The sequence below is a fragment of the Syngnathus leptorhynchus genome, chromosome 7 (assembly GCF_054491065.1).
Source record: "Syngnathus leptorhynchus isolate UIUO chromosome 7, UIUO_Slep, whole genome shotgun sequence".
NCBI classification, from domain to species: domain Eukaryota; kingdom Metazoa; phylum Chordata; class Actinopteri; order Syngnathiformes; family Syngnathidae; genus Syngnathus; species Syngnathus leptorhynchus.
The window spans coordinates 12466530-12485708 of record NC_141201.1 but is presented as its reverse complement, the minus strand read 5'-3'; the positions used below and the strand labels follow the sequence as shown (position 1 = coordinate 12485708).

At 42.0% G+C, this 19179-nt stretch overlaps 1 protein-coding gene across 1 annotated transcript; it reads right to left on the bottom strand.

Annotated features, from left to right (window-relative positions):
* Nucleotides 1-1026: 1026 nt before the first annotated feature.
* On the bottom strand, nucleotides 1027-11777 carry tbx2b (T-box transcription factor 2b). The gene is made up of 7 exons (XM_085916788.1): nucleotides 11103-11777; nucleotides 10155-10422; nucleotides 9370-9516; nucleotides 8274-8350; nucleotides 7393-7550; nucleotides 2850-3433; nucleotides 1027-2238 (listed from the first exon to the last, which is right to left on the bottom strand). Exons 1-7 carry the CDS (start codon nucleotides 11456-11458, stop codon nucleotides 1816-1818), a joined length of 2013 nt encoding a protein of 670 aa, XP_085772914.1. The 5' UTR covers nucleotides 11459-11777; the 3' UTR covers nucleotides 1027-1815.
* Between the last annotated feature and the right edge of the window lie 7402 nt (nucleotides 11778-19179).

Here is a 19179-nt window from a genome sequence, read left to right as displayed (position 1 = left end):
CACCCCACAAATCAAAGTGAAAAAATGATGTGGCAGGCTCGTCCATTTTGTCTAAATTCAATTTCTGCAATTCAAAACTCTTTCAATATCTTGTGTAGCCCCCAAAACGAGCTCCACGGTGCGGAGTCGTGAGCATAGGGCACACTACAGGACGTCGTGCCCTGAGGCCACCCTCGTGAAGTCTGTTTCTGACTATTTGGGCAAAAACATTCAGACCAGTAGCCTGCTGAAAGTCACGTGTTTCTCCTTGCACAAAGCAGCGGATATCGGTCCTGCTGATGGGATGAGGACCGTCTACGGCCCTGTGCAGCTCTCCTAGAGTAACTGCCTGTCTCCTGGAATCTCCTCCATGCTCTGGAGATTGTACTGGGAGACACATCAAATCTTCTTGCAATAGCACGCATGGATGTGGCATCCTGGAGGAATTGGACAATCTGCGCAACTTCAGGAGGGTTAAGAAATCGCCTCATGCTTCCAGTCGTGATAATGACTCTTGCTAAAGCCAACACTTGTTAAAACAGTTAAAAAAGATCAAGAGGGAGGAGCTTGAAATGGCCTCCACCTGCAAAACCAGTCGTTTTTGGGACCATCTCGTTGTTGCAGCTGAACGTGATTAACAACCCCCTCTGCCACGTGCCTGACCAAAACCTTATCAGAGAAGTGTAATTGAATTCATGCCATACCCTGATAAAAAACTGTTCCTTTAAAAATTTTTTGCAGTGTATATAGATATATACATACCCCCCCAGTTTCAAAATCCCATCCACCTATCCATTCATCTGACCCTATAAAAATAAAGAGAATAAAATAAAGAGATCTTAAGTTGAGTGAATGGTTTACTGTACATAAATACATTAAAACGCTCTTGAACAAATAAACTCCAAGCCAACGTTTCACTTGCATATGGGCAACAGAGGGCGCTCCTGTCCAACAGTTGTTCATATGTAAACTGACGTTAATCTCCGATTTGTTCCTACCAAATTATGTAAATATTACTAAAATGATCAGACACATTTTCAACACAGAAGCTTTATTAAAAAGTGTGAGACAATCAGAGAAAACGGACAACCAGGATGACTAAAAACATTTACTGATTCAATAAATCCATCAACTGACGTATTTTTAAATCAGGGACTGCTTTGATCGTCAATAGCCTGACAGAAGTTAAGTAACCTGAGGTGTTTTAAATCACATGAACCGTTTTCTCCGCTGCTCTGAAAATATTGCTGGATATCGTAGACCAAATATGGCACACGTCCCACAATCAGTGACTCAAAACACGTTTAAATTGTTGAAGTCTATGTAACGAAGCGGGTTAGATAGCAAAGTGTGATATTCAAGATATATACACACTAGTACACACATTTAAATAATCTAATACCAATTGCATATACTTATTTACAGAATTATTTAGCTTCGCATTACATAAATTGATCAGAAATCAATTTCTCTTGAATAAAATTCCCCATGAGTGCAATTAACAGATCACAGCCTCAAAATGGTCTAGTTTTGTTGATGTTTTTGTTTGTTTTACACTATGATGCCACTCAAATACCCCCTTCCACCCCAAACATACTATGTAGGTTTATGTTACCCGTCAGGAAGATTCAGTCAGGGGAAGAAAATTAGGAGGATGTGGTTTGTTATAAGTTTTTCCATTCTATATCACAGCTTTGGTGTTGGGCTTTTTACTAATGTATAATTGTTTCAATAGCAATTCTTAATCAAAACATCACCTTAGTTGTTGTAGTGTGCTAAAAATAACAGAATAGTCCTCACATCTGCAAGCCAAGCCATAACATACTGAGTCGTATATCACTCTGGAGAATGTTCTGCTGGGGATGGATCACTGTGGCCCTCCAGGCCACTCACAAGTTTCCGAATATTCTGTTTTTCATTCAGAGAGTCTTTCGTTTTGGGAGACTTGACCGTCCCGTAGGATCCCCCATTCTTGTTGTGGCTGTGGTGTACTGGGGCTGGGCTGGTCTCCCGACTGCATGATTTAGAGCCCGGGTTGAGGCTACATTGCAGATTGGTTGTAAGTATGCTAGAACTCTGAGACAAAGACATTGGGAGCCGGTACGGGTTGAAGCGGAGACATGGTCGAGATGTGACCAGAAAAGGGTTTCTGGAGAATGGGCTGGAAGTGTTGGTTGCTGGGATGGCTGAGGCTGCAGCTGCTGCCATATAGGTGTAGGGATAGGGAAAGAAACCTCCAAACTGAGGGATGGGGATGCCCTGAAATGCAACAGGGTAAAGTGGATATTTATTTTTCAACAATACAGTCTAGTCAATAGATCAACTAATTACATGAATGAGTTTTGGGGGTTTTTAATTCAAACTTTTGTTGAAAATTTGGATTACTACTACTACTATTAATATTCAATTCAAACTATTGTTGAAAGTAAGATTACTACTCATATTACTATTATTATTTTTATTATTATTATTATTACTATCATCATTACTACTACTATCAATACTAAGACTACTAATATTACTACAACTACTATTATTATCATTATCATTTGTAGTAGTGGGGGTAGTATTTGTGACTAAACTGTAGTCCTATGATGTTGATTCATATTCACATATTTTAATGATGTACTGATTTACAAATTCGAGTCATGGTAAGCCTTTGCCATGCAAAATTCTGCAATGCTACTTGATTGAAAAAGTAAATTTTTGAGAACTGATGAACCTATCCCCTAATAGTGCCAGGTAAGTGTACTGCTGAATCAGAGTAAAATAAAACACCTCACAGTTACAGCCATAGAGTAGATATCAAACTTAATGCTGCAGGTGTATAGGTGTGCTAGATCATTTATAAAAGGAATTGTCAGCCTTACCTGAGAGGCAAGCACATGCTGAGACAAATGGAAGGGGAAGGCATTGGTGGTTCCTCCTGCTTCTTGAGAAGAAAGATGGCTATTTTCCAGACTATTTACTCCAGATACAGAGGCCAATAAATGACCCATTCCCATAGCAGAAAGGGCTCCGTGGGTCATGGCAAACTGCCCAGGGTGAAACAAAAGTGGTGATCCAGTGTTTAGAGTGTTAAAGAACTGTTGGCTGTGGAGGCCAGTCAGTGCCAGGCTTTGTAAATGACCTGACTTTAAGTGTGAAGGGTTTTCGGTCTGGACCACGAGTGGGGAGAAGTTGTCCTTAATAGCACTGATGGTCCCAGGTTCAGGGTCTTTAAACGACATATCTGCAGTGTTTTTACGATGCCTCATCTCATCTTTGTCTTGATCCATGTACCTTACATTGAATGTGTGGTCATCCTTCATGTCCATATCAGGCCTTTCTTTGATCCGCTCCTCACATCGAGTGCTATAGGGAGACACAGGTTCAGTCCCCAGGCTGTTTGAGCTTGTGCAACGCTCACCATGATTTTCAAGCTCCGGCTCACTGTCAGTACACGTTTTCTCATCTAAAACAACAAATATTACAAAAAAGCAAAACGGTTATCAAGGTGAATGTGATACACAAGGCAAGCTGAATGCACATTTCCAAACACAGTAAAAATACTGATTTCAGCAATTTGTAGGCATCTATTTATAATTTGTTTTCATTTGTTCTTAGACCGATTCTAATGGGATTTATGAAAGTCAACAAATTTATCAGCTGTAATAATAAACTGTGAGGTGACTGTAAAAAGCCTGTAAATAACCTATTCTTTGATGAATGGCAATCTTAAAAGGGCAGAAGTGGAAGATAAACTAATATGGTCTGGGGACTGCGCCCCGTTCAGGATCATAAAGAACATGATCAATCCCTCGACTTTTGTGACGTAAGGGAACAAAAATGTTAAACAGTAAAACAAAAGACTGTCTCTCTTCCATCGGGATGAGCATAATAGACTAAGCTGAGCTACATCTTTTGATCTATCAACAATGTCAGATTTTGTACCTCTGTCAGAATTCTAATCAACCCTATGCTAGATCTCGGATCTCCAACTCAGCAAGGTAGGCAAAGCCAGACATAGACTTAATGCCATCTACTACGATACTACTCAGCTTGAAAGACAGAAGGAACATTTTTTTCTCTCCTTAGCTAGATTCTGTACCTTGTACTCAACAATAGCTTCGTTGAAATATACTTTAAATATTCAGGAAAATTGTGACATCTTTATTTTGACCAACAACTTGTTTTTTACAGTGTGTTTTGATGAGATCCACCCGGAGTCCCTAAAGCAGGGGTGTCAAACTCATTTTTTATGCGCGCCGCATTGTAGTCATAGCTTCTTTCGGAGGGCCATTATGACTGTCAACCCAAATAAATGTATGAGCACCTCGTATTATATACAGTAAAAGCTACAAAACAAACTGACAAATGACTCGTTTTCAAATCAGACGAGTAAAAACTGGTCAAATATTCCAAAAATATATATTACTAAAAATGAAGACAATTTGCAATTCTAGTAATGACACACAAATTTGGTGCACAATTTGTCTTCGCGGGCCACATAGAATGATGTGGCGGGCCGCATCTGGCCCCAGGGCCTTGTGTGACACCTGTGTCCTAAAGGCTCCGGATGTTGTGGGGCGGCCCTGGCCTCTACAACATCACGTGGACATTGGGTACAGTGCCTCTAGATTGGCAGCCAGGGTGATGGTCTACAGTTTTAAGGAGGAGGACTGGAGGATATGTTCCAACTACAGAGGAATAACATTCCTCAGCCTACCCAGTAAGCTCTATTCAGGGATACTGGATCGGAGGGTCCGTCAGGAGGTCAAATGTCAGATTTAGGAGTATCAACTTGGTTTTTGTCCTAGCCGTGGAACTGTGGACTAGCTCTACATGCATGGGAGTTTGCCCAACCAGTCTCCATGTGCTTCATAGACTTGGAGAAGGCGGTCAACCGTGTCCCTTGGGGAGTATTGTGGGGGGGGTGCTTTCTTTACGCCATGATCCACAGCTGAGTGTGAAGCGGCTGGGATGAAAATTAACACTGCCAAATCTGAGACCATAGTCCTCAGTTGGAAAAAGCTGGAATGCCATCTCCGGGTCAGGGAGGAGATGAAGTGTATTTGTGTTATAAGGGATGGTGGGGTCTCAGCAGATCAGATCAACACCCTATTTCAGTGTGCATAATTAGTCAGCAGCTTGTTTTCCTCAGACAAAACAGCACAAAAAAGAGATTTAAGTGACTCTGAAAAGTCAAATTGCTAAGATATTGGGGCGTGACCCCAGAACCATCAAATGTTTCATTGCAAATTGTCAACAATGTCAAGAAATGTCTTTTGGAAAACAAAGACGCATATTAACTGCCAAAGATTTGAGATGACTCAAACATGAAGCTACCAAGAACCCATCGGTGCTACCATATTCCAGAACTTCAATCTACCTGGAGTGCCCAGAAATACCAAGTGTTGAGTGCACAGAGACATGGCCAGGATACAGAATGCTGACACCTGACCACCACGGAACAAGACATGCATGTTGAAACATATCGACTGAGCCAGGAAATATCAAAAAACACATTTTTCAAAGATCTTATGGAGTGGTGAAGGAATGTCTGGGAGACTCTGATTGTTGCTGCACAAAAAGTCAAAGGTCAAGAGATCAAGAAACTGACAGACTCCATGGATGAAAGTCTTATAACTGTTATTAAAGAGAAGGGTGGCTATATTGGTCACTGACTTTTTTTTTTCCAAGTTATTTTGGAAATTTTGAGTTGTTTATTATTCTTTCTTTAGCAAATGAAAATAATCAAGTGAGATGGCATAATTTTGCACAATAATGGTTGCCTGATAATTGTGCACACAGAAATTTTCCAAGAAAGCCAGAATCTCACTTTTACTCTCTAAACTTCCTGCGGAAACTCAGGCGAGCAGGTGCTCCACCAGCCATCATGACCACATTCTACCGTGGCACCATTGAGAGCGTCCTCTCAGTTGTATCAACAAAGTTGACAATAAAGCAGACTTTGACTTTGACTGTACCTCTTCCCAGAGGGCAGCAGATCAAACAAAGTGTGAGCAGGGTGACTCACATCACACACGATCGCGGTCGCCTTGCGGATGAGACGGGAGGTGTAAATGTCCTTCAGGGAGGGGAGTGAAGCACCAATAATCCTACCGGCTGTGTTCACTATGCGCTGCAGGCCCTTCATGTTGTATTCAGTGCAACTACCACCCCACACAGCGATACAACTGAGAGGACGCTCTCAATGGTGCCACGGTAGAATGTGGTCATGATGGCAGGAGGAGCACTCGCTCGCCTGAGTTTCCACAGAAAGTACAGGCGGGGCTGAGCTTTTTTTGCCAGCGACGCAGTGTTGGTGGTCCAGGAGAGGTTTTCACGGATGTGCACCCCCAGGTATCTAGTGCTTCTCACTCTCTCCACCACAGCACTGTTGATGGTCAGCGGCAGGTGTTGGGTGTGACCCTTCCAGGAGTCAACAACAACTCCTTGGTCTTGCTGACGTTCAGCAGGAGATTGTTGTCCCTGCACCATGTGGCCAGGTCGACCTCCGACCTGCATTGAGTCTCGTCACCCCGGTGATGATACCCACCAGAGTTGTGTCGTCGGCATATTTCAGCACGCCTGCGCTCCCGCATCACCAGACTCCCCAACAGCTTCATACTCCTGGCTGTTAGGATCCTGAACTCTATCTCCCCTCTGCCCTCGGCTGCATAACGTCCTGACCTTTCGGGCCGCGTTGGCTGCCTTGCACTACTACTCTCGCGCTATATTCTGACTGTCTGCTGTATGCGCACTTGCTCCATTTTTGCTCCTCTTATTTGTTTATTTATTTATATTTATTCGTCGCTCTTGTTTATTCATTGTATGTGCCTTCTTGTTTTTACTTTTACTTTTTGTGTTGTTTTTTTGGGATGTTTTGTTATGTGTCTTGTCACCGTGGGATAGTGGGTAACGCAATTTCTATCTCTTTGTGTGTCTTGGCATGTGAAGTGATTGACAATAAAGGTGACTTTGACGAAAATATTCCAGATAGGCCAGAATCTCACTTTTGCTCTCTTAAATTTTCAAGTTGAACTTTTTTACACTTTGGTTGACCAGATTGAGTTAAAAAAAAAAAAAGAATCCTCAAAAATACAATTTCCCTAATAATTGTGCATGCAAAATGCAATTATTTGTGGTATTGTAGACAACGTTGTTGACTCGTCACAATACAGTTGTAAAGATCAGAATTTTTGAAAACTTTAATTTAGATACACAAATTTTATTTCAAGACCATTGTTGGTTGTCCATCTAAGAATGTATCAGAAATATATACAACATCAACCCTTAAAATGTAATAATGCTTAACTGTCAAGAGTATCACACAACCTCACACTACTAGTGAGACAAACACACAGCAATATATTATTAGACCAAGTCAATAAATAAAATGAATCATTATAACCAATAAACAATTCTCACCTCGACCAGGCCTGTAGAACCACGACGGGCTTCTGCCTGCTCCCAGTGGGGAATGAATGTTGTCTCGAACAGTTGGAGTTTCACTTGACGCATCTGAGTCCCCGCCATCCCTGCGCTGGTCGTCAAACATTCGCAACGATGGCAGACTTAATTGTTTCCTGCCAACGACAACATTTATAGTAATAGTAGTAATAATAGCATATTGTAGTATATATAGCAGGGGTCACCAACCTTTCTTAAACCGAGGGCTACTTCCTGGGTACTAAGGCAAAGGGCTAGCAGTTTGACACACACTCCTGAAATAGCCAATTTGCTCAATTTTGCTTTAACTATGTGGTATTATTAATTGTCATTTCCAGTTCACGTGTGATTTAAACAAGAATAGCAAAAATAAAACAAAATAAATAGATGCAGCTCACTGATAAGTGCTGCTGTTTGAGCTAATTTTGGAAAAGCCCTGCGGGCGACTCACGCGGTCCTCACGGGCGACCTGGTGCCCGCGGGCACCGTGTTGGTGACCCCTGATATATAGTATATAATATCCATCCAATTGTGTTTCCTCTTGAGGGTCGCAGGCGTGCTGGAGCCTATCCCATCTGAGTTTGAGCAATAGTTGGGGGATGCCCTGAACTGGTTGCAGGGCACACATAGACAAAAAAAAAAACATTCACACTCACAATCACACCTATGGGCAATTTAGAGTGCTCAATCGGCCTATCATGCATGTTTTTGGGATGTGAAAGGAAACCGGAGAACACAGAAGAAACCCATGCAAACTCCACACAGGAAGGCCGAAGCCGAAATCGAACTCACTACCACTGTGAGGCAGATGCGCTAACCAGTCGACCAATGATAATAATAATAATTATAATAATAATAACCTTTTCTCTCTTCTTCCGTTCCCAGTGTCTCTGAATCCTTTGGCAAATGGATTGTTGTCAATCTTAAGTTGTGTTATCTGTCAGTGATAAGAGCAGCAAAGATAAAAAAACAATGTCTTGTTACTCAGATTTATTTAAGTTTCCTACAAATAAAGATGAAAATAGAGAGCCCAATACTTTTGGATTTGCATAAAAGGCTTTATACTCATAGGGCCTCTGATGAGACATTCGCCAACAAAAAGCTGGAGCTGTGTCGCTTCAAAAGAGCAAAGAACCCCCCCCCCCCCCCCACCCCACACACACACACACACACACACACACACACACACACACACACACACACACACACACACACACACACACACACACACACACACACACACACACACACACACACACACACACACACACACACACACACACACACACACACACACACACACACACACACACACACACACACACACACACGGGCTGCAATACTTAAACAGATAACTGTGACGTGAATAATTAATCTGCTGCTTGTGTTAGAAATATTGCATAACATTCCAGAAATCTTTCAAGTCAGTCCATTTACTATCAATACTTGGATGCTTTACTCCAATATGTTTCTTAAACAAAGCATTTATGGCGTTCTCTATTTCAACAAAGAGAGTTTTAGTATCAGTCTTTGTTAGCTGCATGGTGACCAGTCCTTTTTTGATCAAGAGTCCTCGACATAATCGCTCTTCTATATTTGAATTTCGCCAGACTTAATTCCAATGAGCGTTTGTGAGGTGAAAATCTGGTACGAGCAAAATAACCCCCATCTAAATCTTCAGTTCAATTCAATTCTGATCTTCAATTCAATTTTCAATCATTAGGTCTAGATTATTAAAATGGGTAATTTCTGAAGAGCCGAAAATGTTGCTGTAAAAATAATAAATATGATTTCTCACAGTATTTACCGCTAATGTTTTATATTATTGCAGACAATGGACAATGTTTTATCTAATGTTAAAGAATTGGGAAAAATAATTAATTAAGATCATCATGTATGATATATGAATTATATAACAGCACCAATAGAGGCACCTGAGTTTGCAAACTGACTCACCTTGTCATTTTGATATGCTGTCACAGCCACAAACTCGGTCTCCGGAAAAACATATGTTCTAAATGTGCTGTAAGGGAGTTTCAAGATGTCGTTGGCCCGCACAATGTGGAATCTTGGCTGATACTTGTGCATTGAATTTAGGATCGTCTGTGGCAAAAAAAAAATGACACAAATAATCAATGTATATATATATATATATATATATATATATATATATATATATATAGCCTGATAATGTTAATTGCGATACATTGAGAGAACAAGTTTTGTGAAATATATCGATGCAACTTGCATTGAATTTAGGATGGTCTGTCGCAATAAAAAAAACAATGAAAGACACAAACAAGCAATATATATATATATATATATATATATATACCAATAAATCTATTATTAGTAGGACATTACGTTTTTAAAAGAGGGACATTAAAAATCTTGATAATGTTAATTACAAATAAATCCATGCAACTTGCATCTTATTTTTATGAACCATTAAATTGTTAGTAAAGAAGACACCAACTTAGATTGCTCCAAGCAATTTTCCCATATTTTCTCATAATTGTCCCACTGGACTGATTTTGCTTTACTGGCAGTAATATAATATAATATAATATAATATAAAATAATGAGGCAATTTTTTTTGTTTCAGTCACGTGCTTTCTTGCATCTAACCATCAAAAATGGTCATAAAAACGAGTTAACACCAAATAATTACTCAGCAAAAAACAATCATAATCTGAAGATATACACCTCCTTGGAAAAAAAAAAAGATTTATTGTACTCACAAATCCGTGCTTATCTGATATATTATTGGTGAGTTTGAGTTTATGAAAAGCAACAGACTTGGCCATCCACTGCTCCCCAGTGGCTGGACTGTCCGGGTGGATGTACATTCTCTTCGGCATCTCTGGGTCGGCTTTGCCCGCGACCATCCAGCGGGAGTTGTGAAACTTGTAGCGGCAGTCATCTGCTGCCACGATATCCATTAGCAAAATATATTTTGCTTTTTTGTCTAGCCCATTTATTCGCACTTTGAACGGTGGAAACATTCTCCTATAAAGGAAAGACATTCATGTCAGATGCGACCAAAAGCCTAAAAGAAATAATTTAATTAAACGCAATTGGTGAAAGCTGCGCGTTGGTGTTTCTTGATTTATTAAGACTTGATTTATCCGCATCATTGTGTGTCCTTATATCTTATTTAATGTGCAATCGTTGTTGTTTCCAAGTGTCTGGTTTTCTACTAAATTCTTACGAACTAAATGTAGTCAATTATTTAACCTGAATCAATAAATGTATCAGCCGTAATTTAAATGTAATGAATGCTAATTTCATTTTACTTAGATTTGTTCTATTTAAGTCCCCCCTCCACACACACACACACACACACACACACACACACACACACACACACACACACACACACACACACACACACACACACACACACACACACACACACACACACACACACACACACACACACACACACACACACACACACACACACACACACACACACACACACACACACACACACACACACACACACACACACACGCAATTATTTGACGGATTAAAAATAATAACTCTTTGTAGAAATGGTCAAATAAGACTAATTTCCCCTTACAATACACCCATTACTCCAAATCGTTTTATAATGACGAACATTTGCTTTTATTTTTTTATACTGTAAGAGGTAGTGCTGGGTCATTAGTCTGTATAATTCTTACCTTCCGGATTTAGTAATGACCATTTCGGTGCCGAGTTTATGAAACTGGTCCCAAAGATCCTTGGCTTCCAAAGTAACTTTGGGATCATCGTCCACTTCTCCTTCAGGCTCCAAGCTTTTAATGCTGCGGATTTGAGAAGCCTGGTGGTGGCCCAGCGCCGAGTGGAGTCCCGTTTCCGCGCCAGCTAAACTGTGTTCCGATATAGACTTGGTGAGTGCCCCAGGGGTAAGGTTGAGCGCCGGGAAGAAAGAGGGTTGAGCGGCCGCTAAGAAAGCGGACATAGGGAAGTCTGGGGGCAGGTGCGCGTGGAAAGGGTGATAAGCCATTTCAGTCCCAGTAAAAGCTGGATCTCTCATCGGTGCATCAAAAAAAAAAAAAATCAAAATTGGTATTAAATCGCTACCTATTATAGGCTACCTTAATCAGTGTCAGTACAATGGCCTTGTCCGTTACACTACATGTTACTCAAACATTTCGATTTTCTACTCGATTTCCTTATAGTCTCCCGTCCTTTAGTGTTATTCCCGGAGCGTTGCCAGATCCGAGTTGCGCAGTCTCCCTCCGAAGGAAGTGAGACGTTCCTTTGCCTCAGTCATCCCACACTGACAGGAGAGACGGGTCACTGTTCACTGCGGGGCTGGGACCAATCTCACACATCCTTCCTGCCTCGACCCCCATTTAATGAACCAAGTCAATTTGATTGCTGATTTTTCGCTTTCTGGACCAATTGCGGGCCTCTATGGGCGTGGCTATGACAGTTCTGGTCAGACTCTATAAGAAGAGTAGCAAAAAGAAGTGTCGGAAGCATTACTTGTGAGAAAACGTGTAAACATAACAAAATGAGTAACCAATGACAGGAGAGATCATGAAATCCCACCCTCATTTTAGAGCTTAATACGGTCAGTTCTCAGCTGTGGGCCAAATAAGGCGTCACTCCGTTTATTGTCCACCAGCGGAGCAAGCAGTTTTCAGTGTTGAACAATTACTTTTACAAAACGGAGATGTACTGCCAATTAGTTCAAGGAGTTCCTCGCCTTTTGCTCAAATTCAGCAGAGATGTGCTTGCGTTTACCCGTGAGTCGTGTCCTCCCAAAGTGAGGAAAGCAGATATACTGTACGTACATTTTCATGCCTGATTTTATTTTAGTTACTTGAGGTATAGTTTGAATGCGGAGTACTTCACCTTCTCATGTGATTAGTATTTTATTTTTTTCCTGCTGAGGTTTTGGTATCGGTGGTCCAGATTTATTCGTGCATGGAACATTGCGTGATTGTCATGGAACGACAGAGACAGCAGCTGTCACGGGGAGCAGGTAGTAACATCTTAATATTGAAACAAAAAATTGCAAATCCACTTGCCACATTCAGGGCAAACGAAGGTACCCAATTAATAATTGAACAAAAAGGAGAACGGTGAGTTTATTCTTTGATATATTGCAAGGGTATTATTATTAAGAGTTTGCGCTTTTTTTAATATAATGGTCCGTCCGCAAACATGCACAGCGATTCCATGCACGTAGAGACAATAAAATAAATCATATTACATATGATTTCTTTTATTGTGTCTTTATATATATATATATATATATATATATATATATATATATATATATATATATATATATATATATATATATATATATATATATATATATATATATAAACCATCATTATTGGCAGAATAGTGGAAAATTGGTGGGACTCACTGTTACGAGGTCCCACTGAGCAGTGCTGTCATATATATATATATATATATATATATATATATATATATATATATATATATATATATATATATATATAAAAGCTCTTCAAAGTAGGTCGCTCACTTTGCTATAGCTTAAGAGGCGCCAGCTCGCAGTTTGAACAATTGCTTGTCTCTTCATATTTAGCCTGGGGTCCTGCGTGTGTGTAACGCCATGAAACCATCAACAGCTGCATCTGCGGCTCCATTCTTCTTTGGACATCACTTAGTTTCGAAACATTTGTTGATTATTTTAAATGACACTGCACGTCAACATAATTACATTTTTATTCAAGGTATATCATAAAATGCTGTAAGCTTAATCAGCATTACACAACCTTCCGTGTGGTTTATTTGTGAATAAAATCTGATATGTGTAACCCAGGCTCAATGTGAGGCTGTTTAGGAATCCCAAAATCCAAAATGTAAACAGTACAAGACCTCTGGAAGAATTAGGGGGAGAGTAAAAAAACATTTGATAATTTTATTTTACACTACACTTGTACTGCATCCAATGTGCCAAACATTAATTCCAACAGAGAAAGCATGTTTTGTGATTTATTATTATTATTGGAAGAATTGGGGTAGGGTGCGGGTTCGATTCCACCTCCGGCCCTCCCTGTGTGGAGTTTGAATGTTCTCCCCGTGTCCGCGTGGATTTTCTCCGGGCACCGGTTTCCTCCCACATCCCAAAAACATGCTTGATAGGCCGATTGAGCACTCCAAATTGTCCCCAGGTGTGAGTGCGAGTGCGAATGGTTGTTCGTCTCTGTGTGTGCCCTGCGATTGGTTGGCAACCAGTTCAGGGTGTCCCCCGCCTACTGCCCGATAACGGCTGGGATAGGCTCCAGCACGCCCGCGACCCCCGTGAGGACTAAGCGGTTCAGAAAATGGATGGATGGATAAACCATATATGATCATTTCATTTACACAACACTTGTTGCACTGTATCCAATGTGCCTAACATTGATTACTACAAAGCATGTTTTGTAATTTATTATTATTAGTTTTAAGTATTATTATTATTATTGAACTCAAATAAATATTCACTCATTTTAACCCAACATATTGAGTTAAATAAAATTTTCATTTGAGTTTTAATTCTGGGTCCCTCTTTTGCCTGAAGTCAGTGATAGGCTCAAGATCTTTGTAATCTATTGTGTGTGTGGGTGCGTGCGTATGTTTGTGTGCGCGTGCTCATATATGCGCTTGCTGACGAAGAGATTTGTTTTGTTAAAATAACTGAAACGGTCAATTATATTTGATTTGGTGTCATATTTGTTGTTGTCAACCTGAAAATTAATAAAAACACATTTAAAAGAAAGCTCACTTGTGACCCCGATAATGAGGGTAAAATGGATGCTTGGATCCATTTTTATTCATTTAATCTGGAAATCACACAAAGTGACAAGATTTTTTTCATTACATTTTGAAAATGTTCATTCACCTAGTTTATATTAGATAAGAAATAAACACGCAACAGATCGATCCTTTGAGTGAAGCAAATCAGTGGACATTGGACAATACATGGAGAAGACATTATCAGTCACTGGATGCAGCTCCTCCGCCCCAGCGTGCGAAGCTTCAAATAATCAAATTCTTCAACTCGCATCAGTTCGTCTCCATAGGACTCTTTAGCATAGGTTTTCCCGGGCACTCCCGTTTCCTCCCACTTCCCAAAAACAAGCACGGTAGGCTTATTCAGCACTCCAAATTGCCCGTAGGTGTGAGTGCGTTGTGCTGTTTGTCTCTGTGTGCCCTGCGATTGGCTGACAACCAGTTCAAGGTGTCCCCCGCCTACTGCCAAATGACTCCTGGGATGGATGGATGGATGGATGGATGGATGGATGGATGGATGGATGGATGGATGGATGGATGGATGGATGGATGGATGGATGGATGGATGGATGGATGGATGGATGGACGGACGGACGTCTTAAGAATGGCTGAAACTGATTAATGCAGTACTTCACAGGATTTTGAGATTCCAATCGTTACTATCCCCTGCGCCAGAAATGAAATCTCACACTCTTTTTTTCGTATGCAAGGTTTTTCTTTTTTTGCCTGCGTCGGAGGGACTGGGTGGGGGCATAATAGATGGCAGTCTCTTCTGAACAAAAAGGCAACATTATGACAAAATAATAGCTTCTGGTCTATGAGACAAGAGGCTCACATGAGAACATGCTTGATGCCACAACCAGAGAAAGAGCGCATGAAATTCTAACTTGATTCCAGCCTGAAAATTATTTCCAGAGGCTTGTAAGAACACCCATCTTAAATAGTTTGTGTTAATCTGCTATTTATGAGATGTGAGTCATAAATGGTGGCCAACTGCCATCCAACCAGTGATTTTCGTTGACGTCAATCGTTAACAGCCACACTTGTAATCAACTAATTATCGGCACCTATTCTCGAATATTAACCGGCTCAAAACTCATTTCTTTCTGTTGCCTTACCTGTTATCCTGTTCTGCTGCCCGTCTGTTTCCCTGTGCTTGCGCTCAGTCTGTTTTAGTTGCCAAATACATTAACTCGTCCAACCAGCCGGCGGCGTACAGGTGCCGTAAGGCCCCGGCCGGTCGACCGTCTCTGACCACGAGTTAGCCTCACGTCCTGCTTGCTGATGGTCCAATCCTCGTATTCTAGCAATCCACTTCCCTTTTCCTTCCCTCCTCAATAAAGGTCTGTGCCTCATTTGGTTGCTCTGCCTCGTCCCTTACAGTACAAACTGACCAAACAATACAACCAGCACACCGCCCTGCTGCTTTGCACTCCCGTAACGCTCAAAGTGGGACATCAGCCAGAAACCAGGAAGACTTGCCTCTTTTTTTCCACCACCTTTGTCAGTCCGGCAGCGACTCCAGCTGCAATGACAGATAAAGTGAAAAGGTAAAGATACCGTAATTTTCGGACTATAAATCGCGGTAGTTTGGGTGGAGGGGGCGACTTGTACTCAGGAGCGACTTATATGTGATTTTTTTCACAAATTTTCAAAATTCAAAAATCAGCGAAAAACCGCTAGTGAAACTGCGATAAATGAACCACGATGTAGCAAGGGATTACTGTCATTTGAACTGCAAGTGACGTCACCCATGCCGCACGGCGGTTGTTTACATAAAGGGCAAAGGATTCGATCATGGGATGACGAAGATGACGAAGGGCCTCACGTACTACCGGCATCATTAGCGGCTTTGTTTGTAAGTGACACGGAGGACGAAGAGTTTGAAGGATTTAATGATTTGGAGTGACACAGAAGGTTTGAAAAACTATTATGGCTTTTACGGATGCCCGGTCCTTCTCGACGGGAGCTCTCTTTCACCTCCGTGGCTGGAAGTCGGGGGCCGGCGCTCAGCCGGGTCGCTGTCCGGGGACGGTGGATGGGGCTCGGACATGGCGTTTACGCACGCCCGCTCCTATTCTATGGAGCTCTCTTCCACCTCCGTGGCTGGAAGTTCAGTAGTTGTTGGCTCGTTGAACTCTTGTTTTGTTAAATAAAGAGCCGTTTCCCACGCTACAATATAGTTATATACGCAGAGCACGCGCGGCGTTGTTGACATAAAGAACGAGGAATTTGATCGATGGATTTAATGATTTGGAGTGACACAGATGGTTTGATAATATTGTTTTAAAATGATAGTTATTTGAAATATACTTTATATATAAAGTATATTTATACTTCTGCGGCTGCGTACTCCCGGGGCTGGACCCGGCGCGCCGCCATCGGGGGCGCAGCTGTTGCTGCTCACCCTTCTTCACCATCTGGCTTTCGGCTGCGGCAAATGCCTCCACTTATCTCTGGGATCTGCCACTTCTCAGCGTCTGTCATGATTGTCCATTACACGCCAGCGGAGCTTCGCTGGCTCGTTCCCACACTTTCTCCTTTTGGCGAGCTGGTCAACGCACTTTGGCCCTTCTACACCTGTGACTACATCCATTGCAGATCTCGCGGAATATTCTTCTGGACTTTAAACACCAAAGACTGTATTCCAACACTATGGACTGACCGCAGCTCACACACCGGCTTCCACACTTCCTCCCTACGTCATCGGGTCCGACGTGTGCATATGCGGCGCATACGCGGCATTGTTTACATAAAGCACGATCGATGGATTTAATGAATTGGAGTGACACAGATGGTTTGATAAACGTGTTATTTATGTAATACTTACTTGAATAACTCTGAATGTTACGTCAGGCCCGTTCTCAGCTCCTCGTTTGTGAATATGTCACTTTAGCATACCGTATCATTTAGCCTGTTGTTGCTGGTTCATGTCTGTCTTTGGTGTTGGATTTTGACAAATAAATTTGCCCCAAAAGTGCGACTTATATATGTTTTTTTTTCACTTTATTGTGCATTTTATGGCTGGTGCGACTTATAGTCCGGAGCGACTTATAGTCCGAAAATTACGGTATGGTTTTTTTCACTTTATTGTGAATTTTATGGCTGGTGCGACTTATACTCCGGAGCGACAGTCAGAAAATTACGTTATATACCCATCCATCCATTTCCCATACCGCTTGTCCCCACAGGGGTCACGGGGGTTCTGAAGCTTATACCAGCAGTCATCAGGCACTAGGCGGGGGACACCCTAAACTGGTTGCCAGGAAATCGTAGGCTAAGAGGTTGGTGTGACCAGGCTCCTATAGTCCTCCTCCCATCCATCTCTAATACAACCAACAATAGCAGTGTTGTCCGTAAACATCTGCATATGGCAGAACTCAGAGTTAGAGTTAGTCAGAGATGTACAGGGTGAATAGGATGGGAGAGAGCACCGTTCCCTGCGAACCTCCCGCAATGCTCCTCACTGTTCCTGACCTACAGCCTTCCATGCACACATACTGAGATCTGCCCATTGGGTAATCCACCCTCAGGTGTGAGCTCATGCCCATCACCAACATCTTGTTACTCAGAGCACAGGCTGAATGATGTTAAAGACACTGGAGAAATCCAGGAAAATAATCCTTTCAGCCCCTTTTCCCTTGTCCCTGGTGAGAGAGAGAGAGCGATGCAGCATATGGGCAACAACATCCATCCCCATCTTCTCCCGATACGCAAATTATAGAGGGCTGAGAGCGTGCCGAACCTGAGGCCTGAGGTGGTGAAATAGCAATCGTTCCAGAGTCTTAATTATGTGTGAACTCAGCGCAACTGGTCTGAAAATATTTTGCTCTGCGGGTTGCGGCTTCTCCAGCCGCGACAGGGACGATGCACGACGTCTTCCACAGCTGAGGCACCACACTCTTCCAGACTGATCTCAGTAGTATTGTTTGGCTGTCACACCACGACCCCCGTGTCTCTCAGCCAGTTGCTAAATGCCTTTTCACAGTTCAGCACGGTTTGAATGCCTCCAGCGAATCTCATATGTTGAGGATGTGATCAGTGTCCTGCTCCCTCTCCCAACACCGCGGGGACGTTGGTGACTCTCTAATGCCACAGCGGTGTAGGTTCTTCTCCATTCTGCCGTGGCCAGTCAGACGTTTATTTGATGTGACCCACTCTCTTCGTCAAGCCGGTTTAAGGGTAGAAAGGGTCCACACCATGAGATTCCTGGGAGTGGGGATATCTGAGGTGCGAACACCTCAGCGGTGATGAGGAAAGCCCAGCAGCGCCTCCACTTCCTTAGAGGAACAACCTGACGGAGAGCCTGCTGATGATCTACAGACCCATCATAGAGAGCATCCTGGTGTACTGCATCACAGCGTGGTACGCGGGGTGTTCTGCAGCTGACAGGAGAGCGCTACAAAGGGTCATCTGCACAGCCCAGAAAATCACAGCCTGCCCTCTGCCCAGCCTGGAGGACATTGCCATGGATTTAATGATTTGGAGTGACACAGATGCTTTGATAATATTGTTGTTATATAAACCCACGTCTTTCCTGGTACTTTGTTAACGCTGCAATATAGTTATATACTAGATCTCTGCAGTGCACGCGTGGCGTTGTTGACATAAAGAACGAGGAATTTGATCGATGGATTTAATGATTTGGAGTGACACAGATGGTTTGATAATATTGTTGTAATATGATAGTTATTTGAAATATACTTTATATATCGTTATATGGGTCTGTGGAATAATTAGAAATGCAATTTACAACGGGTCCGACGTGAGCATATGCGGCGCATACGCGGCATTGTTTACATAAAGCACGATCGATGGATTTAATGAATTGGAGTGACACAGATGGTTTGATAAACGTGTTATTTATGTAATACTTACTTGAATAACTCTGAATGTTACGTCAGGCCCGTTCTCAGCTCCTCATTTGTGTATATGTCACATTAGCATACCGTATCGTTTAGCCTGTTGTTGCTGGTTCATGTCTGTCTTTGGTGT